Here is a 22,966-nt window from a genome sequence, read left to right on the forward strand (position 1 = left end):
TACTACCGAGCTACATTTTGCCGATGGGTCGGGTGCGGGGGTTCCTACAGGCTTATTATAGTACGGCAGGATGAGTCGTGCATGCATGAGATAAGGTTTTGGGCACATGGTTGAGCGCTTGAATCCTTTGAGATTTTGTGCTTATCAGTTGCTTGGCGTTGGTCAGATTTGGTCAGATTGGGATGTTCGTGTGACTTTGAGATTGTAGTCAAATATTGATTTGGTCTAACGGTTTTTAATTATGTTACTGATGACAGATGAGGTAATACTGTAGAGGCAAGTCTCACCGAGCGGCACGGGTACGACATGATCCAGAAGTGGTTAGAAGGCTTGGCCTTTGCCCTCTCCACTATACTATTGAATTTGTAGATGTTATCCCGATTTCAATGTTTTTTTTCTATTTACTTCACTTCTTGTTGACAGATTTAGATCTGATCCATGGATCAATTAATGAATGTGGGGGAAGGTCACGGGACTGCAGATCAACCTTGGAAAGTTTTTGATGACCGTTGACATCACAAAATAGTGTCAATCATCTATGACCCATGGACCATAACCACCACTTTTTTTATTCCACTTTTCCTTCAGCCTGGATATTTATGCCAAGGACCACCGTCAGAGAGTTGACCCCAAAGTCCTGTAAATAAATGCATCAGATACAGGGATAAGCCCTTGCAAAAACCCTCGCCAAGCCCGAACTCGATCGGAAGCTCCGGACTAGCTCCGGGGTGTTTCAGCTGCCTGTTACATTGCTGGGTTCCTGAGGGCCGTTGATCCCGCGCATGCAGATCCGACTGAAAGATGCAGAATGGGCCCGATCCGCACCAGATCGCCGCGACCAATGAACAGAATGATACATCGTCTTTCTGGGATCGCTTCGCGAGCCACTTTCACATGAGACCACCAGAGGATGATGAGCCTCAGTCTTGGTGGATTGCATCGACGGCTATCCCGCTTGTAGCTGCTGCGGCTGGGCCGCTGGCCAACGTGATGTCGATCGTTGCCCTGGTCATGCCGTGGAGAAGCAGGATCCTTTCCACAACAATTGGACCGGCTGGGAATTATCCTCAGGAGAGCTATGCTGATCCTCACTGGTGTGTCATTTATTGAGAAGTCTATCAGTTGGCTCTTGCTCACACATAGCAGGATCACGGCGTTGAACGCTGTTTCGCTGTTTTTAGGTCTTACTGGCAATATCTTTTTGTTGCTGAATTTTACCCAAACTGTGCGCTATATCATCGCTTTACCGGTGACCATAATTTCGTGGTTCTTAGCTCCTGGAATTGTGAGACCTGATTATGCCTTTTTTTGATATACGAGCTAACGCTGTCCTAGCTGTGTGGTTTGACCGTATCTCTTTCTATTTACAGTCCTCCTATTGGCCCGGATGATGTGTACTCTGAGGCCTACTGGAGTGCTGTTATTGCTGCCAGTCTTTATTTCTTACTGAGCGTTTTTCTTATGATAAATATGCTTGGTTATTTCCTTGGAAGATACCCACAGCATTTCTCGCTCACAGACGACCAGCGGACTCTCATCTTGCAAATGACGGCATTCGTTGCTTGGTTACTTATCGGTGCGGCTTTCTTCCAAAAAGTACTCGGCATCTCATTTGCGGATGCCTTGTATTTCTGTGACATCACTGTCCTGACTTTGGGCTTTGGTGATGTGGTGGCCACGACTTCAGTCGGAAGGGGTCTTGTCTGGCCGTATGCTGTGATTGGTATCATTATGCTTGGTCTCGTTGTTGGGAGTATTCATCGATTTGCGAAGGAGGTCCACTACGACAATGTTGTTCGAAAGCACATCGAGCAAAAGCGGCAGCATACTTTTGATCGATCTGTCACTATTGACGAGTTCAGCTCAAATAATACAGAGAAAGTACTTCCTCCAGCACATTCTCACCAAAAATCCCAGGTCACGTATCGATATCATAAGCACCAACCGATCCGGAACACCATTCATGCCTTTGCTCAAGAACGGCGGCCCAAGCTCCTGGTTATGAGGGAAGAAAAGGACCGATTTGATGCTATGCGTGCAATCCAATACGAAACTATGCGCTTCCGTCGTTGGAATGATTTGTTTATCAGCATAATTGCTTTTGGAATCGTATGGAGCTGCGGAGCTGTTGTATTCTGGAAACTGGAGGGTTGGACTTACTTCGAGGCGCTATACTTTGGCTTCTGTTCACTTCTCACCATCGGATACGGTGATTTTACACCATCGTCAAATGCTGGGCGACCATTCTTTGTCATGTGGTCCCTCATAGCCATTCCGACCATGACCATGCTCATCTCCCAGATGAGTGACACCATCGTTGTTGGTTACAAACATGGTATGGAGAAGGCCGCTGAATATTCCATCATGCCAGAGAGTGGAACATATCGGTCTTTTTTCGCTCGTTTACCGACTATCCACGGCTTTCTGGAAAGGAGGGCGGAGAAAACACGGTTGAAGCGTGGATTCCCAGTCGGTGCTGAGGCAGAGGATACGGCCGATCCGGAAAATGGGGAGCCCGAGGCTGGAAAAAACGCGCAACGACGTTCGTCTCGAACCCCTCGTCGCAGCTCCCAGACCCATCCTACGCGAACCCTTGAGGAACTCGCGGAGACCCATCCATCGCCATTTGAACTGGCCCAACAGCTCGCATTTGCCATTCGACACACTAGCCAAGATGTGCGGGAAGGAAAGCGTACACGATATAGCTACGAAGAGTGGGTAGAATATACTCGTCTCATCCGGTTTACCGACCCCCGATCCCGACCATCTTCGGCCATTGGATCATCTAAACGGCATCGGCATCCCAGTGAGGAAGATACAATCACTCTCGACGAAGATGAGTATGGAGTCGTGAACTGGGACTGGATAGGTGAGAACAGTCCTATGCTGGCCCACCAGACTGAACCAGAGTGGGTTCTAGACCGGCTTTGTGAGAGTCTGGTGCGGTACGTATCGACTTCAGAAGCCCGAGTCAGAAAGCAGAGCCACGCAGAAGATGAATCAGAGGCAGCAACCTTGAGGAAGGAGAGAGATCTAGGCATTGAGGAGTCGTGATGATTGGATGCATTTAGCAAGCAATATTTGACATTTACCTCCCTTCTGAATACCCCGTTATGCACATTATATCCTATATGTATAAATCTTTTCCTGTATGTATGACTCTACCTGCCCCGAAGGATTCTCTAAGAACGCATCATCGCCACATATAAGACACAGAAGACGTTGTTAATGAACTATGTCTATAATGCATGAGTATGAACATGAGTACTTAACAAAAAAAACACTGAATTTGCGATCTCATGATAATCGCGTTAGAGTCCCTACACTGCCTTTATTTAATTCAGAGAGCTTCTCGAAAACCCCAAAAGATATAGAAAGATAGAAAGCCAATTTTCTTATATTCACCACATAATCAGATTTTGTACCTGCAGATTTCGTGGCCCAAGGCTGTACCGCTCGAGAAATCAGGCAAAACCAGGCACCCGAGCTTGTGGCCGCCATGTACCACCGTACACCGTACACGTGTGCAGTTCACGTATATCCATTTCCAAGGTTGTATGTGTACTACGAAGAAACACCCACACAGACAGCCTACCCACCCATAAACTCTCACAATCTGATCCAATAGCCGGGTTCCACTCGTACAGCTCTGCAAACCATACAAGCTCTCGATGTCCGCGCAAGAATCACCGTCCACAACAGTATAACACTCGTCACAGTCAGACACTATTCCAGTCTGCGTTGGGACAGCACTTGTAGCTGTGGCTATGGCTGTCGCATTGGTTGCGGTTGTCGCTGGGCCCTTGAAGCAGTATGCCTCGTTAAGCCAGAGATTTGCACAGGTACTGCCAACTATTCGAGTTAGAGGATTTGCTTTTTCAATTTCTTTTTGTCCCCGGAGGCCGGGGGCAATGAGGGAGAAATAGAGAGTGAAAGATATACTGCTTAGATTCCATGCGTAGAACTGTGCAAGTGTGATCCCGAATTCAGTCAGAATGCTTGAACAGTCGTCTTCTGAGACTAACAGTGTAGTATTCCTGGCATCCAGAAATAGCGTCGGTTGGGGCTGGAGCTACTGAGGTGCTCGAGGTGGTTGTCGTTGCATTGGTGTCAATCCCGACACACACTGCGCGCTTATCATTCCCAGTGATATTTGCGTAAAGCTGTGTATCGCAATCACCAGCGAGCCAAGGATTCTATGCAACTAAATCGGCTTCTGTGAATTCGGAGTCGAAGTCGTCTATAATATTCGCACAAGTATAATCCAGCATGTAATACGTCAGTTCACTGGACTCTATCCTCTATTCTGCTTTCGTGCTCCCCACTTAGGGATATGCTTACTAGTACTCATGTCGCCAAAGACCTGGGTGAAGCAGTTACAGCTTGACACAGTAGTGGACTCCGTGGCCTTGATGGGTAGGCAGGTGGTGCCGTCATCCTCCGAGAATACTACGTCTCTTGTAACTATTTAAGATGCAAGACGACGAATGATGGTTGAGGCTTACTGGAATCTTCGCTCTGCAACACGCAGTAGCTATAGCCGGGTTGCAAGGCGCAGATGCTCACATTGCTTGAAAGACTCGGATTCCACTCCACCAGCTGGTCAGTAGTGACTTCGTAGGCGAATGCGATAAATTTGCAGGAGTTAAGCCTCGTGATTATCGTGTCTGTAATGTTGAGAAACACGTTCGTTGTGTCCGTGTAGTTGCGATACGCGGTACAGTTTGCTAGCGTGCTGGGCGCACTCGGGTAGTATGTTGGAGTGTGGATATAACTTGGATCGCTGGTGGTAGTAGGAATTGACGTGTCAATAGAGGAGAAGTTGCATGCAGCTGCGATTACTGTTCTGGCGGTTTCCAAAGACGTATAGGAGTCATCAACGCAAACCATAGCCACCTCATCTGATGTCATGACACCATTGCTAGACCCAGGATGGTTAGTCACTCGTCACGACGACTTCTGATGCAGGGACTGTTACCTTTCGGAGATTATGCCCAATGTTGTTCTTTGCTCGCCACTTCCATCTCTTGCCTTCCTCGATCAAGGAATTTTATCTTCGGTTCATCATTACTTGTCCCCAAAATCATGACTTTACTCCTACCAATTTAGTAGATGGGAAGATAGAAGACCCCTTCAGTTCCTCCTGACATGACTTTTCTCAACAACTTACCTTTATGAGTCTCAGTTATAATGTGGTAGGAAAAGAACTCTTCTGGCCTATTGCTTACGGATGATTTGCAGCTCCCCTCCTGGCCATCCCTGACCACTGTTTACCTACAGTGTGGGATTACCACCCCATCTGGTATTGGTTATTTGAACGAGATCTAGCAGAGGCCGAATTTGAGCTAAACGTTGATCGTAAGGATTACCTCCCAGAGCATAAGCAGCAAGCGCCAGAGGATCGTGTTCTAAACCCGTTCCGAATGAAAGCATCACCTAAGCTGATGAATGAATTGTATATGTCCTCAGGCCGTGCGGCTCAGCGGATGCCCCGGCTCAAGTCTATGTCTACCCGGACTTGGGAGGATCGTGCCTATCATTCTTTTGAGTATGAGGTTGATGGAACGACTGCGAAGGCAACCTGGGACGCCAAGAGCCTGTTTACGCCAGATGAGCCGGTATTGCAGGCTTGGAGAGATGCTGCCTTTCAGCATACAGGGGTGGAGTTGGAAGTACAGTTGACACATTGGGAGAACCCCATTTAATATATTTGTCTCTTTTTCTATACATGGTGTAACTAACGTATTTTACAAGCGAGTGGCGCACCCTGTCAACATTGTTATCTTTAAAAGCATATACCACCACCAAGACGCCAATATGTTAATAAATAACCTATTTACGCCTATTTGGATATGAAGTGTCTTTATGCCCTTTGGTTTCACAGTCAGAGCACTTGGGCAAAGCTCTGGTTCGCTGCTCTAAAAGGTGCTACGGGCGCTTCTACTAGGGGCAGGTACTATATCCGCTTCAACGACTCCTAGGGTAGACTTCGGCAAGCCCGTGCCGAAGTCTAGACTCAGCCTCATGCCAGCCCCGCAACTATCAGGTCATCAACTTCAACCCATTGAACTTCCACCTTCCCAACCTTTATTTGAACCAAAATGACCTCCAATATCCCCGAAACTCTCCTCCTATGCATGGACTCCACCTTTATAACAGCCTTTAATACAGCCCTACTTGACCTCTGGCCCAACCACACAACCAAGATAAAAATCACACCCATAAACGAGCGCCTAAACAGCCTGCCCCCCTCCTTAACTTTCGACCTAATAGTCTCCCCCGCAAATTCGTACGGTCGCCTTGACGGCGCCTTCGATCATGCGATCTCAATGACCTTCAGTCCACGAAACGACTACCACGCTCTAACCCGCACAGCACAACAAGTCCTCTATGATAAATGGCGAGGCTTTGCACCCCCAGGCTCCTGCACGCTCGTCGAGTTCCCCGAGCCCCTCAAGCAAAACCCGCGGACTTGTTCCTGGATCGCTCTCTGTCCGACCATGCGAGAACCCGAAAATGTGAATTGGGATCGGGAGGTTGTGTATGAATGTATTTGGAGTTTGTTATGTCAGGTCGAGGGACATAATCGTTCTGTTGGCAACGAATCTCAGTCAAGGATTAAGAACTTGCTTATGACTCCGTTGGCGGTTGGTGTTGGGGGTGTCAGTAAGGAACGGTGGGCGAAGCAGACGGTTATGGCGTTTAAGCATTTTGTTGAGGCTGTGGAGAACCCGGGGGAATGGAGTTCTTTACAGTGGGATCGAATTGAGAAGATTGGAGATGAGATTCACGGGACGTGGGAAGATACAAACTCCAAGTGAAAATTATTTTGTCAGATAAAAATAAACCTTTTGTTCAAATCTTTTGCTTTCCATTATACACGCCACCATGTCCGACCGTACTGCTCTGTAGTGTACCTTCACAGGGCGCTCGTCGTAGATTAAAGCTGCGGACACAACCCCGTGGTACCTGATCTCACACAGCTGTCTAATGATTAGCATCCGAATGTATCTCGTTCAAGGTACCTACCGAAGCGCCACCCCACTCTTCAAAGCGTACTCGTTCCCCATTCTTCGCAACCATGAGGGGTGCCACATCATCCATAGAGTCGAATGTATTCCCAAACCAATTCAGGTCTTCCAGGTCATCTTCAAACGGGTGGCCTGTCGGTAGGATGAATCCGTCCCATTCTCCGATAAGGTTGTCTGGCTTGATAGGTTTCAGATCCTGGAAGATCTGATCGATATTTGCAGGATTCAGAACTCCTGGACTATTCATCAAAGATAGGAATCGCTTAGTGGGGTTCGGTTTGAAATATTCCCACGGAAGGAATGGAAGTTGGAGGGTCATGTTGGCTTATGTGTATAGAAAGAAAGCCGTAATCAATGTACACCTCCCCAAGAAAAACATTAAGCAAGTCATGTCTTCCTCAGGCGAGCGCCCTGGATGCTGACCCTTTAAATGACTTTCAAATCCAAGCTGCGACATTCAGCGCCCAGGTATGTGTGAATAGTTCATTCCAGCTATACGGAAGTAGAATGCTTTCAATATGAGTAGTGATCGTCACCCCGGAAATGTCAGGGCTACCGTGCATACTTTAATATTCAATATTAAACCGTTTTAGAATGATAAACTTATCTGATGCCATCAGCATCTTGTTGCGGTTCGGCCACATTCCAGCGTCGGTCCGCTCCGTTCAATCATTGTCTTTTCTGTTGTCGATCAATGATTGATAAAGCTTGCTTCTGTACTCCATGTGTACGATCTAAGAGGGGGGGGGGGGACTCACTTGGGCTTTCATTATCTAGATGAAGAATTTCTAGGCAGATTCTTTAATGAATTAGACTTGGAGTAACTGGAGTTCAAAATTCTTGAGCGAATGCCGCATTCTTTTGAGTTCTTCAAATCATCTTTTGATTCTCATCACGAATCTACTAAGTACCTCGGTAGATACCAAGGTACATCCGAGGTTCCAAGCTCAATGAACTTCCCCCAGATTCTAAACTCAATGGCATCATCTCAAGAGTTTTTCAAATGGACGGGTTCGACCAGACCAAACAGCATCGAGGTCATATCGCCACCAAAGAAATCAAAACACGCGAGAGCTTTGTGGCAACAACTGACCCCATGATGCGGAACGAGGCAGATCCATGGAAAGCCCCCCTATGAACCACCGTGGGATCTCCACACTGAGTGGTCAACCTACCATTAAGTCCTTTTGAGAATGAGAAAGAATTGGTGGCCATGAAAAAAATACGAATGGCGATTGTGGAGGAGCTAACACGGTGTGGTAAATGTCATCGTCATAATAATATCATACCGCCACCATACCCAGAAATCGAACTAATAAATATCGAGTGATCGCGTGCTTACCTAGAGGTTTTTCTAGGAGACTGAATCAATCAAAATAATCAACAATTCAACGAACAATATTTGGTAAGTACCTTATTGTCTTCCTCTTCTGGTAGGTTGGAGGATGATAGGTTTGGACAGAGTGACAAAGATCATATACTGATTAGAAGTTGCAGAGCCATGTCGTCTAAACAAGAAACAAGTCGTCTCGGCGGAAATGTGAAGGCTTCGCAACCTCAAAGCTTGGGCAATCCTATGTCCAAGGCGGCCCAACAGAAAAAGGGCCAACAGCAACAGGACTTGGGACCAACCCAGCTCCTAGCCGAACATATGGACACCAAGGGTAATCCTGTCCCTGATAGCCCCGCCGGCCCACAGAAAATTGATGATATCGATGTTTATGAGGCCATGACCAAGGACTTTGATTAGGTCAGGATTATCAGACTGTGGCAGAGTTCAACTAGTATAGTACACAATCATTTAGTTAACAAGTTATTGACGATATTATGGACGATCACAGTACAAAAGTAGACTAGATTTGCCTACTCCGTGTACGTGGCCCAATTGCTATGGCAACCCCGACCAACGTCAACTAGTTTCACCGTCTCAGGATTTCCCATACTCTTTGGCTTTTCAATTCAATTCCCTACCTCATTCTAATCATTAATTTTCATTTGCATATTCAATTCTTTCGTTGGTGCATCGCATTCCGCAGCATGCCCGTTTGCTGAAATCGACATTTTGTTTACATCCGAATCGAGTCCCCCCGCAAACCCAAGGGACATGAACTACTGAACCTCCAAAGGCAGCAACGCGCAACAGTAACCAACCCCCTCATTTCATTACGCTCTTTTCGTTTTCACACATTTTCATTGTATCCGATCCTTACCCTTTTCCCCTTTACTTATCCCAACTCATTGCATGTACCATTACTTTGTTGAACGTCGACGCGAAGGCGTCAACAATTGTGTTCAGTTGTTGAGAGAATACAGTAGGGACATGGCGTTAGATCCGCGCTTCTACCACCACATCGGCCAGTCCGGACCTGGCTCGATCTCATCCGGCACTTCATCCGAATCCTCCGCTCTCACCGGCATCACGTCGCCTAGTGTGATCTCGACATCCGCCTCCGCTGCCACCCTGCGATCAACCGCCTCCAGTCCCTCCCTTCGCGCCCGAGAAGGTGTATCCATGATTAGTCGCCAAGATGCAATGTCCAGCCCGACATCAGGAGGAGGAAACGTCCGTGTCGTTGTGCGTGTGCGGAAGTTTCTCCCCAGAGGTACGTGCAGCCATGGGGAAGGGCGCGAACAGGAACCTAGGAAGGCAGTTCTAATGGATGATCATAGAGATTCAACGCCAGGCAGAATGCCTTATTTCGATGGACCCTCACACGCAAATGACTCGCTTGAGAGCACCGACACCTAGCCTAGACGATCGCGGAAAGCCGAAATCGCAAGCGCGGGGAAAGATTCTGGAGGACAAGTCGTTTACCTTTGATAATTCTTTCTGGTCGCATGACGAAGAAGATGAACATTTCGCTCACCAGGAAGATGTTTACAACTGTCTGGGTGAGGAATTCCTAGATCACAACTTCGAAGGTTACCACACATGTATCTTTGCATATGGTCAGACAGGCTCTGGAAAGAGTTATACAATGATGGGAACGCCCGAACAACCTGGATTGATTCCACGTACCTGCGAAGATTTGTTTCAGCGCATTGAAGACTCTCCATCTCCCGACATCAGTTATAACGTCCGCGTGTCCTATTTCGAAGTTTACAACGAGCACGTACGAGATCTATTGGTGCCACGAACCGACTCGCCACATTATTTGCGCATTCGAGAGTCCCCATCGGAGGGCCCATACGTTAAAGACTTGACGGAAGTTACAGCACGAAACTATGCGGAATTGATGAAGTTCATGCGCAAGGGTGACATGTCACGTACCGTCGCAAGTACCAAAATGAACGATACATCATCTCGGTCACATGCAGTTTTCACTATTACTCTCAAACAGATTCATCATGATCTTTCTACTGACGAGACCACTGAACGCACTGCACGCATTCGACTGGTCGATCTTGCCGGTTCCGAACGTGCCAAATCGACTGAAGCAACAGGCCAACGACTCCGTGAGGGTTCTAATATCAACAAGTCACTCACAACGCTCGGTCGAGTCATTGCGGCTCTGGCAGACTCCAAGAAGACCCGGGGGAGGAAGGGCAAGGAGCTAGTCCCCTACCGTGACTCTATCCTAACCTGGTTGTTAAAGGATAGTCTGGGTGGAAACTCAAAAACAGCCATGATTGCATGCATTGCACCTGCCGACTACGAAGAAACGCTTTCAACATTACGATATGCCGATCAGGCCAAACACATTCGAACCCGAGCCCGGGTGAACCAAGACCATGTCTCTGCGGCAGAACGCGACGCCCAAATCGCCGAGATGACCGAAACAATCCGAAACCTGCAGCTTAGCGTTAGCCAGGCTAATGAAAACCAGCGCGCAACTCAAATGCAAGAAGAGAAGCTTGATGAGTATCAGCAAAAGGTGGAGAAGATGCAGCGCCTGATGGAGGAGAACAAGATGGTCAGTGACTGCAAGATCCGCCAGCTGCAGACCGAAAACGAAGCCCTGCGCATGCATCTGAAACTGGCCCTCGAGAGCCTTAAAAATCCCATTCCGCCAATCACCCTTGCACAGCGTCAACCAAGTCTGGGTTCATTAGCAGAAAACCAGCCTACCCATGAAACAGTATCTCGTGAAGGTTCCCCTGGTATTCCGTCTGACTCCGAGCCTGAGCTTTGGGAAGACGAGGATGACGACGAGACAGTAACCTGGGAAGATGAAAACGGCGAGGCACATCAGGTGCAGTCCCATATGGAAAATCTCCTCGGTGATCTTAGTGTGTTTAAACGCAAGCTAGCATCAGACCATGAGCGTTGGCAGCGACACGAACAGACGAAGACTCGGGTTCCTAAACGACGCGCCTTGAGCACTATTGCTCTGAATAATCGCTAGATTTGGATTTCATTGGTGTATACAGTTGGATGGTGTTGGTGGTACAGCTCTTTATCTCTTTGCTCTTTCCAGCTGGAGCCACGTTTTGGGCACAGCCTCATGTTCAGGCATGCCCTGCTTTCCTTTTTTTTTGTTCCTATTTCTGTTCTAGCGAGACCCAGAGACCCCTTGACATGAATAATGAGATCTGACATGATGCATGTTTAAAGAGAGACTTCTTGTTCTGAGTAAACTGTATTCAATCCACTATATAGTTCCCATTATATTGGTATGCGGAGACTAGGGCTGCGGCAAGCCATGGGCTGCTTATGGCATCATTTCTTTTTCCGTGACTCAACCCTCTCTCCCCACCAAGTTCAAGATTCGACTCCACGCCCCTCACAATTCGAGATTGAGTCATCCAAGATGACGGACCCCGTTAACTCGGCGCCCACTTCCTCCTCGGCTAATGCGCCCCAGCCCTCTGCCCAGCCCACCGAGAATTCCTCACACCAAACCCTCCCGATCCGCGATGCAAAGACCGCAAAGGACAAAGACCCCGCACAATCAGAGAAACAACCCACAAAGGGCAAAGATGCTTCAGTACCTGCCGGTGAAGCCGACGCCAAAGCTGGTGGTGACAAGCCCTTGACTCCCGCTGAGTTGAAAAAGAAGGCCAAAGCAGAGAAAGCTGCCCGGCGCGTTAAGGAAAAACTTGAACGGGATGGCGGAGCTGGTGCTGCGGGCGGTTCAGCTCCTGCACCTGGCCAGCCTCGTCCCCCGGTTACCCCGAGGAAAGATACCGCTGGTGGAGGCGCTGCGCAAAAGGGAGCGAAGGCGCTTCCCCCGCGACGGGGCTCTCTGGTCGGCGCTGGCGCTGGCGCTGCTGTGGAGCAGAAGAAGAAGAAGGAGGATAAAAGTGTCGCTGTCTTTGGCCATCTCTATGGTCAACAGCGCAGAACTACAATTGCCGGTGCTGGTAAGGAAGTGCACCCTGCGGTGCTCGCATTGGGTCTGCAGTTGAGGGACTACGTGGTTTGTGGAAGCAGCGCGCGATGCGTGGCTACCATGCTTGCTTTCAAGCGAGTGAGTTGATACATCTCCCGCGTCTGTTTGGAGTGTAAGAATCATGCTGACTTAGGATTTTTTCAAGGTTGTTGAATCTTACACTACACCTCTGGGTACCTCGCTCCCCCGCCACCTGACAACTCATCTCTCCCACCAAATCACCTACCTCTCCACATGTCGACCGCTCTCAATCAGCCAGGGTAATGCCATTCGGGCACTCAAGTTGGCCATCGCCGATATCGACCCCTCTATGCCGGAGTCAGCTGCCAAGACCACATTGTGCGACTTTATCGACAGCTTTATCCGCGAGAAGATCACAGTCGCCGATCAGGTTATTGCCGCCAGTGCGGCACAGAAGATCCAAGATGGTGATGTGATTGTTACCTTTGCGGGTAGCTCTATCGTCAAGCAGACCCTGCTCTTAGCACACAATGAAGGAAAGCAATTTCGGGTTTCCATCATTGATTCACGCCCATTGTTCGAAGGCAAGAATCTCGCTCGCGCACTCGCCAATGCCGGTCTTGATGTCCAGTATTCACTCGTGCATGGCATCAGCCACGCCATTAAGGATGCTACAAAGGTTTTCCTAGGCGCCCACGCCATGACCAGCAACGGTCGTCTGTACTCCCGTGTCGGTACAGCCTTGGTAGCCATGTCCGCCAAGGAACGCGCCGGTGGCGTCGAAGTGCCCGTCATTGTATGCTGCGAGACAGTCAAGTTCACCGACCGCGTCGCTCTCGACAGTATCGTCGTCAATGAGATCGCCGATGCCGCCGAGCTAGTCTCCGCCAACCCCGCACAGCAGGTCACTGGTCTCCCGGACCCGGCCGCTTTCACTACTCCCCCTGTTGATCCCAAGAAGGGCAAGGGTGGAAAACCCGTCTCCAGTGCTCCCACTTCAGACCCCGTCGCTTCTGACCGCACTCCCTCTCCTTCGCCCCTTGCCAATTGGAAGGAGACTTCCCATTTGCAACTCTTGAATCTGATGTACGATGTTACCCCGGCCGAGTATGTGGATATGGTCGTTACCGAGATGGGCAGCTTGCCTCCGAGTGCGGTTCCCATTGTGCACCGAATGAGCACAAATATGTGAGCTGCTACGTTATTTCAAAAATAGGAGATGGCTTTGACTTTTATTCATCATGGCTTGATTTTTCTGTACTAGACTTCTTTCGGGGAGGATGTACTGATGGGTTTCCTTTATGCTGGGTTTTCGGATTTTAGATTATATATGAACGACTGGATATGCCTCAAGATATGTTCTCAGTAGCTGTCACAGCATGCTCACCGACGCTGAAACTGAATCTGCAGTGGCGGCAGCGTAGTAGTAAATGTATCCAGCGTCTCGGTCTCGAAAGCATGACCCGTCTCACCTGGCGCGAACGTGATATCATACAGCTGTACCAGCTTGGAAACCGAAATGCGTAGACTCATCAACGCCAGATTCTTTCCAGGGCAGACATACGGTCCTAAAAATGTTAGTTCAACGTAACCAAAGCCCTAAACCTCGACTCACCAAGCAAAAATGGAAGAAAAGGAGCTCCTTCATGAACCATCTCTTCCCTCTCATGCCATCTTTCCGGAACAAACATCTTCGCCTCAGAATAATACCGCTCATCAGTCTGGATCAACTGAACTGGCACAAAAACATTAACATCCCCAGGGATATACACCTCATCGACCTGGAGTCCTTCAGCAGGAGTAACACGGTATCCACCCGTCATCAGCGCAGGCCGTAATCGAAGCGTCTCGTTGATAATATCCTCGAGATATATCACACTCTTAGCTTTGTCATAAGACCACTCACTAGCTCCTCCAGGCATCGCCTCATCCAATTGTCGCTGCAACTTCCTCTGCACAGCAGGGTTCTTCGCAAGGAAGTAAAGCACTGATGCCAGGGTGGTAGCCGTAGTCTCACTCCCAGCAACGAGAAGAGCGCGCGAATCCTCATGGAGCGCAGTTGCAGTAGGTGCCGCCGAGACATCTTTCTCCACATATGCTTTAAGTAGCCATGATATTACATCTGTTGGGTATTCGTTGGCATCCCAGGTCTAAGGAAATATAAGGTCAGCAACCTTGGAAGTATTCACATATACTGGGGTAGTAGTAGAAAACCTTCTGCTTCTGTACAATCTCATCTTCACACCAGTTAAAGAACTCTTTCAATGCATTTGTTGCTCCTGGAAGCCGACCGGCAAGATTTAACAGCCATGGGACGTGGGACATCGTTCCTAGGATAGCCATGTGGTCGTGAACGGCTTTGATGCCTGGATGCTCGACGCCGGTGGTGAGGTTGTTGAATTCCTTGCCGAATCCTACGTTGCCCATTATGTCGAAACTGAGGAACATAGCCCAGGAGCTGATGTCGATTGCTTGGCCGAGATTGTTTTCCACGTGGGCGATGAACTGGTCTGCTTTGGCGCCGACGTTTGGCTCGTATGTTGCGAGGGCTGAGTCTTGTCAATACATACAGTATATATATGTGTATAGAAGTGTGTCTCACCTTTAATGCTGAAGGCGCGATCCCAGGCCTTCCTACGTTTGCGGTGTTCATCGTGGTCACGTACGTGGTGGACATTACAGTATTTGGACTCGGTTTGTGCTTGGGCGTAGAAGGTAGATTTGTTACATTTGGATTGTGCGGAGAAGAGGAGTGGGACTGCTGTTTTGCGAACGATGCATAGCTCACGTGGTCCTTTGGAAATTCATTAGTACAGGTAAGTAGGTAATGTGATTCGGAAACATGCCGGTTCTAATGAAATCTCCATATGTCTCGTGCATCTTCTTGAGCTCAAGATGATACTGAAGATTCTCCCCAACAAGATAGGCATTGTAGAAGCGAGAAAGCTTAGATAGCTTAGGACCTGGGAAACGATGTAGACGGTGGAAAAACAACCGATAGACACCCATGCTAGAGGCGAGACCTGTGTTAAATGCCGATGCAATCACACCTAATCGGAAGAGAGCCTGTAGAAATGATACATCTGTAATAGCGAGGTAAGTAGCCCCGATCGCAACGCTGGTCACAGCATACAGAATCAAGAGGTTATCCAAGTATTCCTCAACGGGTAGACTGCGAAAGACTGAAACATGAGATAAAACTCCAAAGCTAGCTGCCGATAATCCAAGACTGAGGAGATCAGCACTCAAAGCCTTTGCGAGTGCTTCCACGGAAAGGAGGGAAGCCATAGCTGTGATGCCCGCAAAGCGAATTCAGCACTCGAGGGGGGATGTAATGTCGTGGATGAAGGACTGTAATATACTAACCTCCCCCCCCTGTCTCTCTCATTCCTGCTGCATAACCCCCTGCTGCATACAAGCATTACCAACTCGTTTCACAGGAAATAGTCCATAATCAGACTGAGATGATTGGCTAAGGGTCAATGTATACTGTGGAACAAATTGAAAGTAAGGCATCCAACCAAGTTCGAGGCGCATTAGACTGCCCCATTTGGTACCTGGTGAATGGTGAATGGTTACTCCACCTGCGGACACGGGCCGGAAGCGTCCGTAAGCCATTGTGGATCAGGAAATGATATACAAATCAATACGATCGTCATTGTCGTTAGCGGGGTTTTAATCGAATCATACAAACCTACGTAGTACGAGATCGGCAAGTACATTAAATAATCAGCTGAGTATAGATTGATTGGGCAGAAGGATTCTGCAAACATTGAGTCTTGACCGGTCCCAATAGTACGCAGCAGCAGGATGTAACGACCGTTAATGCCTCGCGTTAAATATATAGCTGATAAAGGCTTCTCTTTTCAAAATTTTTTGCGCTGATACTGTACCTCGAACCTTAACAGTGCAAATGCATATTATGTAGATACTAACCTTGTAATTGTTTCTTATGTTCGTCTTTGTAGAAAATCTGAAGACGTTCACTGTTGACTTGTTTGTCGGAGGGCGGTGAGCTTAATCTGTCGCATCTAAATATTGCCATCAAGACCTCGATAACAATCACCTCCGCAAGCTACATTTCCCAAACATTAAACTGTTTGGAAGACTTCGTCCGAATTCATTGAACTAAACAAACAACTACCAACTTGAGCTCTAGAGCTCCATTCATCAAAATGGTATACTTAAATCCTCCAACCCCCAATTCCACTGAAATTTATAAGAACCTCATAAACTAACCCATCCCAGAGCAAAGACTCGTCATCAACATACCTACACATGCACCACCCCCGCCTAGCAGACTTCTTTGAAGAATTCACCCGCCCCCACACCTCAACAGCCGCATCTACAAACCAACAATTCAGCCCAACCGCTCAATCCAACGGCGCAACAACCTACGGCGCCTCATCCCCTTCCACAATCCCCTCATTCCTCCCCATTGAAGACATCTACGTCCAACCACAGTACCAGCCCCCGAATCCCGAAGACGAGGATGATGTCGTACCGGACCAGCATGCTGCTTTTGGGATTACGCGGGCAATGGACCGGAGGCGGGAACCTGTTTGGCGGGATCTGGGGCTTGAAGCGTTAGTTAATGGGCAGGGGCATGGGGGCATGGCTGTTGGTGGGAATGTTGGTGGTGCGGGAGGTTCTGGTGCGGCGGGGGGTTCTGGACCCGGGGCTACGTTGAGGGGGACTGGTGGAGGTGCGGCATCGGCGATGTCGGCTGTCGTTAGGGTTAGTAATTCTGGACGGAGGATGGGGGGAAGGAGGGTTGTATGTTTGAGATGATGGTAAGGGTTGTTTGGTGCTATCAGGGTTCTATGGGGTGGATCATTTTATTGGAGTTGTGGGGTTTTCGTTGATTCATTGCATTGGTATTGTCTATGGACTATCATGATCAAATTCCATGTCTGGTCGGGGTTTTGAGCCCGTTGGACATTTACGCCTTTTAACGCCGAGTATAACATAATGCGAGATGATTGTACAGAGAGTTCTCTTAGATCCGGTTGATGTCCACGCGGGCACGTTCGTAAAGCTTGTGGTCGAGTTGTTTTTGCTCGCGTTCTTCTTCGGGGATTACTCGGGGGTGCACTGCCATCTGAGCCCAGGTGCCTGGGCCACGGCGCTTGGACAAGGTGCCCGGATTGATCACGAGTACACTGTCGACGACCTGAAAGTGTCAATGTGGTTAGTATGTACCATATAGAAAGTATCACACTGACAACGTACTTTGGCAAAAGGCGGAAGCATGCTGGGAACAATTAGTATGTCTGGCCGAACATTCCACCATTCACCCAACTTCATGTAGGGCACGTCCAGCATCGCACCTGTACCCATGCCAGTCGCTGTCTTGGGAAGACTTGCGCGGGAAGAAGACGGAAACAGAGGGAAGAAGTGTCGTTGTTCAACCAGATATTTGGGCAACCGAGTGAGCAGGTTGCCCTCGCTCAACTTGCCCTGTAAGACTTCCTCACGACGCAGCTCTGAGAGCACATCGTGTGAGCACATACCGACGACAGTCTCGTTGAAGGACAGTGTCACGGGGTTAGAAACCATGCGAACTTGTTTTGGCAAGCCGAGTTCTTTCTTGAGCAGCTGCTCCTGCGGCCAGGAGACATGGCGACTCAAAGCGTCACGCACAGATGGTACACAGACGACTGTGATGCTGGGGACAGCTGCTACGAGTCGTTGTAAGGGTGTTGAGATGAAGTGCCGGAAGATCGTAGTCAGGGTCGCCGTATCCGGATCAAGACCCTTGATGTCTGGGAGGTCGAAGTCTCCAGTTGCTAGCAGTGGATGCTCGACATCTAAAAATGGACCGAGCAGTACAAGACTGTCCGCATAGTTGTCTGCAGCCTTCTGACACAGCTCCTGAAGAGGCTCAAAATCCAAGTTGTCGTCTGCCGTGAACGGCCCCGCAGCGACCATGATATTAAGTGGCAAGTCGCCTCCTGTTTCTAGGCGCTCGTTGATGTTATCAAAGGTCACCGCAGAGGAGGCAGCAGGGGGCAAGAGAGGGATAGGAAGAATCTCCTTGACTGTAAAGTACTCGCCCGAGGGGTTGATACCTCGGAGAGCCACGATCTGACCAGGGAAGAAACTCAAGCCCGGTACCGAGTCGACCTTCAAGGGAACTCTTCTTCCTGCGCCAGTCCTGCGCGAGGTCTCAAGGACTAGAGACGCTGGGTTGAGTCTGCCTTCCATAGCATCAGAGGCGATTCGACCGACAGCAATGATCTCACTTGTACTTTGGGTAGCGGCGCTTCCAAAAGTGAGCTCATCCGAGTCATAATGATTCTGAAAAATAGTCGTGAATTCATCAATGCGGTCATCAAGAATTTCGGATGCCTCCGACAGTCTCATTCCCATTGGTTTGTATCCAAATTTCTTGAGGTCTGTATTGGCGGTGGGCCGAATGCGCGCTTCGGAGAACGGAGCCATTGGGGCTTCTGGTAGAGACAGGTGCGCATTGAGTGTCTCTATCGTTTGTCCGGGGTTTGGTCTGTCAGCAAAGGGAACGGAGCTGCCAGTATGTCAGTGGTTTCAATCGCAAAATTGCAAAAAAGCTGCAAGTATAGAACATACGGGCCAAGTCCATTAGCAACCAAAGAATTAGGGGTCTTTGCGCCATTAGGGGTTCCAATCTTGTCCAATTTTCCCATCTTTGGTGTCGCAGGGGATGGAAACTCGGCCTTGCGCTTCGCTGAGCCGGTCACTACATTCATGGATCGACCATTCGCATTGGGGGTCAATTCACCCAGCCTATATTGTAACACATATGGTCAGCCATTTGCGCTTGTTGAGTTCAGAGTGGTTCATTCCATACATCCCAAACATATCACCACCCGCCGACGCACGTGGGGTTGCTGTAACAGCGTTCCTCTTGTCGTGCTGCCGCCCAGCTTTGGCTCGACTTTCACGTTCCAAAGCCTCCTGAATATCCTGTTTCAATGCGCGAACTGTCGTCATATTCAATTTAACCTCGTCGCCCATCTTCATGCTATAGGACTCCCATTTGTAGAACAGCTCCTCCGCGGTGAGGTTGTGTATCCGCATGATGGACTGGAGCTCGACCAGAACATCTTTCGGGAGGCCATCTGGAAAGGTCGCTGCAAAATGGTCATTCAGCTCAGCCGTGAGGTCCATGGTGGGCAACTGTGTATCGAAGGTGTCACTGATCGCAAAGAGTGAACTTCGCGACGCGAGACGCGTGAACGTGTGGCTGACATAATCAGGAGAGGATCGGTAAAATTAAGCTGAATCGGGCCAAGTGGGGACGATCTCGGGATTGTTTTTAGCTATCCCCCTACTGCAATTTGTCCTCCTTGCTAGTATTAAATTTCGTGATTTTGATCCTCCTCCGGTAATTTCCCGATAATGTCTGTTAATGAATCCGATATCGCGGAGCCCGCGGCCGCAACCAATGGCGATGTGAAGCCTGAAGCTCCCGTTGCTGAGATCCAGACCGAAACCCCCAAGACAGAGGACGACTTCCCCAATTCCGCGGCGGACGGTCTGATCAAAAAGCCATTCGCCCGTCCTCTCGAGACTTCGAAGCCCGTCAAGCCGGCAGAACTGACCGCGGACCAGCAAACCAAGTATGAGACTGTCCTCAAGGCCGTCTCGGAATGGACCACTGTGCCGAACACATCTGAGAAGAACGCCCCGACAGCCCCGATCACCGACGACGAGCGCATGTGGTTGACCCGCGAATGTCTCCTACGATACCTCCGTGCCACCAAATGGAATGTGACAGAGGCTGAGAGCCGTATCAAGCGCACATTGACCTGGCGCCGCGAGTATGGCATGGAGAAATTGACCCCAGACTATATCTCCATTGAGAACGAGACGGGCAAGCAGGTCATTCTGGGCTATGATAACAACGGTCGCCCGCTGCTTTACCTCCGTCCTTCGAAGCAAAACACCGAGAAGAGCGAACGTCAAATTCAGCACCTGGTCTTCATGCTCGAAAGAGTCATCGACATCATGTGTCCCGACCAGGAAACACTAGCGCTTGTGATCAACTTTGGCGAATCCAAATCTGGACAAAATGCCTCCATTGGCCAGGCAAAGGAGACCCTTTACATTCTGCAAAATCATTACCCGGAACGATTGGGACGTGCCCTCATCATCAACTGTGAGTATGCGCAAAAATGATTATTATACCCCTGCTAATTTTTCTTCAGCGCCGTTCTATGTTTGGCCCTTCTTCAAGCTTATCACACCTTTTATTGACCCGCAGACTCGGGAGAAGATCAAGTACAACGAGGACCTGCGTAACCATGTGCCTCCCCAGCAGCTCTTGAAGTCTGTCGGAGGTGATGTCGAGTTTGAATACGACCACACCGTCTACTGGCCCGCTCTGAACAAACTGGCCGAGCAGCACCGTGAAATCAAGCGTGAGCGTTGGATCCAAGGTGGCAAGCAAGTTGGCGAGATCGAGAACTACCTCAAGGGCGAGGACGTCCCCAGCGTGTCGTCGTGTGTCGAGGCAAACTGAGAGTGTGAACTCTCTTTCCACTTTGCTTATGTTATTCTTTTGATTTGATGGCCACTCTTTCCACGTTCTTTCTTCGACTTGGCATCATTCCCCCTTTCGCATTTCCTGCTCATTGCATCTGTTTTCTATTCGCGGGAGTACATAACTCAATTGATAATAGATAGCCTCATTAGATTGCAGATACGGATAGACAAAATATATATTAATTGAATGACCCGTTTCTTGTCAGCTACCTAAGTAGGTATACAAGTAGGCAACCGAACATCCCCCCACACCGCTTAAAGGAACGTAATCTCAGCACAACGTCAAAGTGGGTCTGTGTAAACAAAGACAAACCAGCTCTTTCCCTTGAAGGATCCAGTCAACGTTCGCCACCTGAAATCGGAACGGACCTTGGAGCTCCCCAAACCAAGCCGCCTGTGGAGCAAACCAGACCTGAAACACCCCGTGGACCGTTAGCCATTGCGGTTGGTGAAAGCACGGCCTCGGCACAGAGCCGGGGCTTTCGCATCAGGCTACGGTTGGCCTGTGACCCGTTGAGTCTCCACTGAGAGCAGGTGTCCAGTCTAAGAGATGCGGGATAGGATGGGCCAGCCCAACGGCGCCAGATCCAGTGGAGTGGAGCATTAGCCTGAAATCATGAACAGGTCTGGCTACACGGTTGAGAGAAGAGTTATGGAACGATTGAGTCTGAATGTTGCATATAGCTAAGTAGCTGTGGCCAGGGCGCTGCAAGTTGAATACATTCTACTGCCCTGGGCTCCGAGTACCGAAATTCAGGTCATAGGTGGCGGGACGCCCAGGTTAATGTGTTATCTATGAGCTGGGAGTGGATTCGGAATGAAGGACGATCGATTGATCCTTCATATCCCGACAGGCACGAGACCTAATTCAGGAGCCCATCGACACTAGGATAGGCGATGCAATTTTCCAGCGCTTTGCCCCGAGGTTTTTTTTCCCTTTTTTTTGAATGAGATGAACTGTCTTTCGTCTCACAGCATACTAGCGCACGATCGGTCAGGGGCTGTGCGACTCGAAGCTTGAATTCGGACTATGTCGATCTTGCGCGAACTCATCTCGGCTGTACAGTAGAGTGGACGAACGCCTTAATCTGTCCAAGGCTGAAAAACTACTGCATGCAGGGCGAGATACTCCCCATCTTGCATATCGCATGTATCATATCTCATATTTGGGCACGTTCTACTCATGTGAAGAACCGAGGCTCAGCTCCTGATATAACTACGCGTACAGACATTTGAATGAGATGGAATAGAATTTGTTCCGATTAATCTACAGAGCACTCGTGCATGGCTCCAATGCTATGATAAAATAGCTAAATATCTATTCCAGGTCTGGGGCGGAAAGCCGGATAGGAGAAATTAACTACTGGCCCGTCTCTCTCTATTCGTTAGTGATCGGCATCTCGGAGCAGAACAGTCTGCACGGAAGATTAATACTTGGCTTGACTATAGAAACCTTGGTGTACCCCGTATCCCTTGAGAAATAAAGTATAAAGATGCAGATGATGAAAATAAGGAACTATTGAGTTTTCTACAGATTAACGACTTAAAAGTACGGGTACGGGAGAAAACGTGGCATTATCAATTAGAAACATTCCTTTAAGGGATATAGAACCATGGTACAAGAGCGGATAAAGAACAATGAAATGCGTTATTTGGTTTATGGCAAATCAGATTATCCTTTGTCCAGGCTGCCCCCCCTGAACCCATCTTTCCCCCCCTCGCTTGGCTTTGAAAAAGATGTGACTCCACTTAACCACACCAAATCCTCCTTCATCTTAATCGAAGCTAAACCCGGTAGAGTCTAGGCGTGCACGGTCTCGACTCTAGACGTTGCGCTTTTTATGATTCCTTCCCTCCCCTTTTATTTTGCTTTAGAAAGGGGATACTATTCAATTCGAAGTTGGGGAGTGCTGTCAAAACCATCCAAGTACGTGTTTTGGTGGTTCGATGTTTCGGTTCCCCATACAATCCAAGTTCTTTTTCTTCTACATAATTTTTTATTAAGGGGCTACCAACTGATATCTTCCTCCGCATTCTAGACATTCCCGACATTCCCGACCTTTTTACGCCTTATGAATGCTTCTTTTTGATAAACCCTGATACTTGATTCTTCAA

At 48.9% G+C, this 22,966-nt stretch overlaps 12 protein-coding genes across 12 annotated transcripts; 8 read left to right on the forward strand and 4 right to left on the reverse strand.

The window, feature by feature from the left end:
* Positions 1-801: 801 nt before the first annotated feature.
* N7520_011098 (potassium channel family protein) lies at positions 802-3,054 on the forward strand (the record flags this gene model as incomplete). Its single annotated transcript, XM_057145031.1, has 3 exons — positions 802-1,094; positions 1,147-1,285; positions 1,336-3,054. 3 exons carry the CDS (start codon positions 802-804, stop codon positions 3,052-3,054), a joined length of 2,151 nt encoding a protein of 716 aa, XP_056990785.1.
* A 1,410-nt stretch (positions 3,055-4,464) lies between these two features.
* N7520_011099 (uncharacterized protein) lies at positions 4,465-4,911 on the reverse strand (the record flags this gene model as incomplete). Its single annotated transcript, XM_057145032.1, has 1 exon — positions 4,465-4,911. One exon carries the CDS (start codon positions 4,909-4,911, stop codon positions 4,465-4,467), a length of 447 nt encoding a protein of 148 aa, XP_056990786.1.
* Positions 4,912-5,174: 263 nt separating this feature from the next.
* On the forward strand, positions 5,175-5,705 carry N7520_011100 (uncharacterized protein; the record flags this gene model as incomplete). The annotated part of the gene is made up of 2 exons (XM_057145033.1): positions 5,175-5,184; positions 5,281-5,705. 2 exons carry the CDS (start codon positions 5,175-5,177, stop codon positions 5,703-5,705), a joined length of 435 nt encoding a protein of 144 aa, XP_056990787.1.
* Positions 5,706-6,101: 396 nt separating this feature from the next.
* N7520_011101 (uncharacterized protein) lies at positions 6,102-6,821 on the forward strand (the record flags this gene model as incomplete). The annotated part of the gene is made up of 1 exon (XM_057145034.1): positions 6,102-6,821. One exon carries the CDS (start codon positions 6,102-6,104, stop codon positions 6,819-6,821), a length of 720 nt encoding a protein of 239 aa, XP_056990788.1.
* A 3-nt stretch (positions 6,822-6,824) lies between these two features.
* Positions 6,825-7,350, reverse strand: N7520_011102 (uncharacterized protein; the record flags this gene model as incomplete). The annotated part of the gene is made up of 2 exons (XM_057145035.1): positions 6,825-6,983; positions 7,030-7,350. The coding sequence occupies 2 exons, from the start codon at positions 7,348-7,350 to the stop codon at positions 6,825-6,827; spliced, it is 480 nt and encodes a 159-aa protein (XP_056990789.1).
* A 1,182-nt stretch (positions 7,351-8,532) lies between these two features.
* On the forward strand, positions 8,533-8,781 carry N7520_011103 (uncharacterized protein; the record flags this gene model as incomplete). Its single annotated transcript, XM_057145036.1, has 1 exon — positions 8,533-8,781. One exon carries the CDS (start codon positions 8,533-8,535, stop codon positions 8,779-8,781), a length of 249 nt encoding a protein of 82 aa, XP_056990790.1.
* A 570-nt stretch (positions 8,782-9,351) lies between these two features.
* Positions 9,352-11,377, forward strand: N7520_011104 (kinesin-3 family protein uncB; the record flags this gene model as incomplete). Its single annotated transcript, XM_057145037.1, has 2 exons — positions 9,352-9,634; positions 9,702-11,377. The coding sequence occupies 2 exons, from the start codon at positions 9,352-9,354 to the stop codon at positions 11,375-11,377; spliced, it is 1,959 nt and encodes a 652-aa protein (XP_056990791.1).
* Positions 11,378-11,782: 405 nt separating this feature from the next.
* On the forward strand, positions 11,783-13,517 carry N7520_011105 (translation initiation factor eIF2B subunit delta; the record flags this gene model as incomplete). The annotated part of the gene is made up of 2 exons (XM_057145038.1): positions 11,783-12,442; positions 12,498-13,517. The coding sequence occupies 2 exons, from the start codon at positions 11,783-11,785 to the stop codon at positions 13,515-13,517; spliced, it is 1,680 nt and encodes a 559-aa protein (XP_056990792.1).
* Positions 13,518-13,708: 191 nt separating this feature from the next.
* On the reverse strand, positions 13,709-15,613 carry N7520_011106 (cytochrome P450; the record flags this gene model as incomplete). The annotated part of the gene is made up of 5 exons (XM_057145039.1): positions 13,709-13,893; positions 13,941-14,475; positions 14,540-14,880; positions 14,928-15,108; positions 15,140-15,613. 5 exons carry the CDS (start codon positions 15,611-15,613, stop codon positions 13,709-13,711), a joined length of 1,716 nt encoding a protein of 571 aa, XP_056990793.1.
* Positions 15,614-16,500: 887 nt separating this feature from the next.
* N7520_011107 (uncharacterized protein) lies at positions 16,501-17,116 on the forward strand (the record flags this gene model as incomplete). Its single annotated transcript, XM_057145040.1, has 2 exons — positions 16,501-16,503; positions 16,574-17,116. The coding sequence occupies 2 exons, from the start codon at positions 16,501-16,503 to the stop codon at positions 17,114-17,116; spliced, it is 546 nt and encodes a 181-aa protein (XP_056990794.1).
* Positions 17,117-17,324: 208 nt separating this feature from the next.
* Positions 17,325-19,474, reverse strand: N7520_011108 (DNA-directed DNA polymerase alpha subunit POL12; the record flags this gene model as incomplete). The annotated part of the gene is made up of 4 exons (XM_057145041.1): positions 17,325-17,498; positions 17,558-18,851; positions 18,914-19,090; positions 19,155-19,474. The coding sequence occupies 4 exons, from the start codon at positions 19,472-19,474 to the stop codon at positions 17,325-17,327; spliced, it is 1,965 nt and encodes a 654-aa protein (XP_056990795.1).
* Positions 19,475-19,705: 231 nt separating this feature from the next.
* On the forward strand, positions 19,706-20,828 carry N7520_011109 (CRAL/TRIO domain protein; the record flags this gene model as incomplete). Its single annotated transcript, XM_057145042.1, has 2 exons — positions 19,706-20,465; positions 20,515-20,828. 2 exons carry the CDS (start codon positions 19,706-19,708, stop codon positions 20,826-20,828), a joined length of 1,074 nt encoding a protein of 357 aa, XP_056990796.1.
* Positions 20,829-22,966: the final 2,138 nt, after the last annotated feature.

Source organism: Penicillium odoratum (assembly GCF_028828045.1).
Source record: "Penicillium odoratum strain IBT 22623 chromosome Unknown utg000008l_segment0_segment0, whole genome shotgun sequence".
NCBI classification, from domain to species: domain Eukaryota; kingdom Fungi; phylum Ascomycota; class Eurotiomycetes; order Eurotiales; family Aspergillaceae; genus Penicillium; species Penicillium odoratum.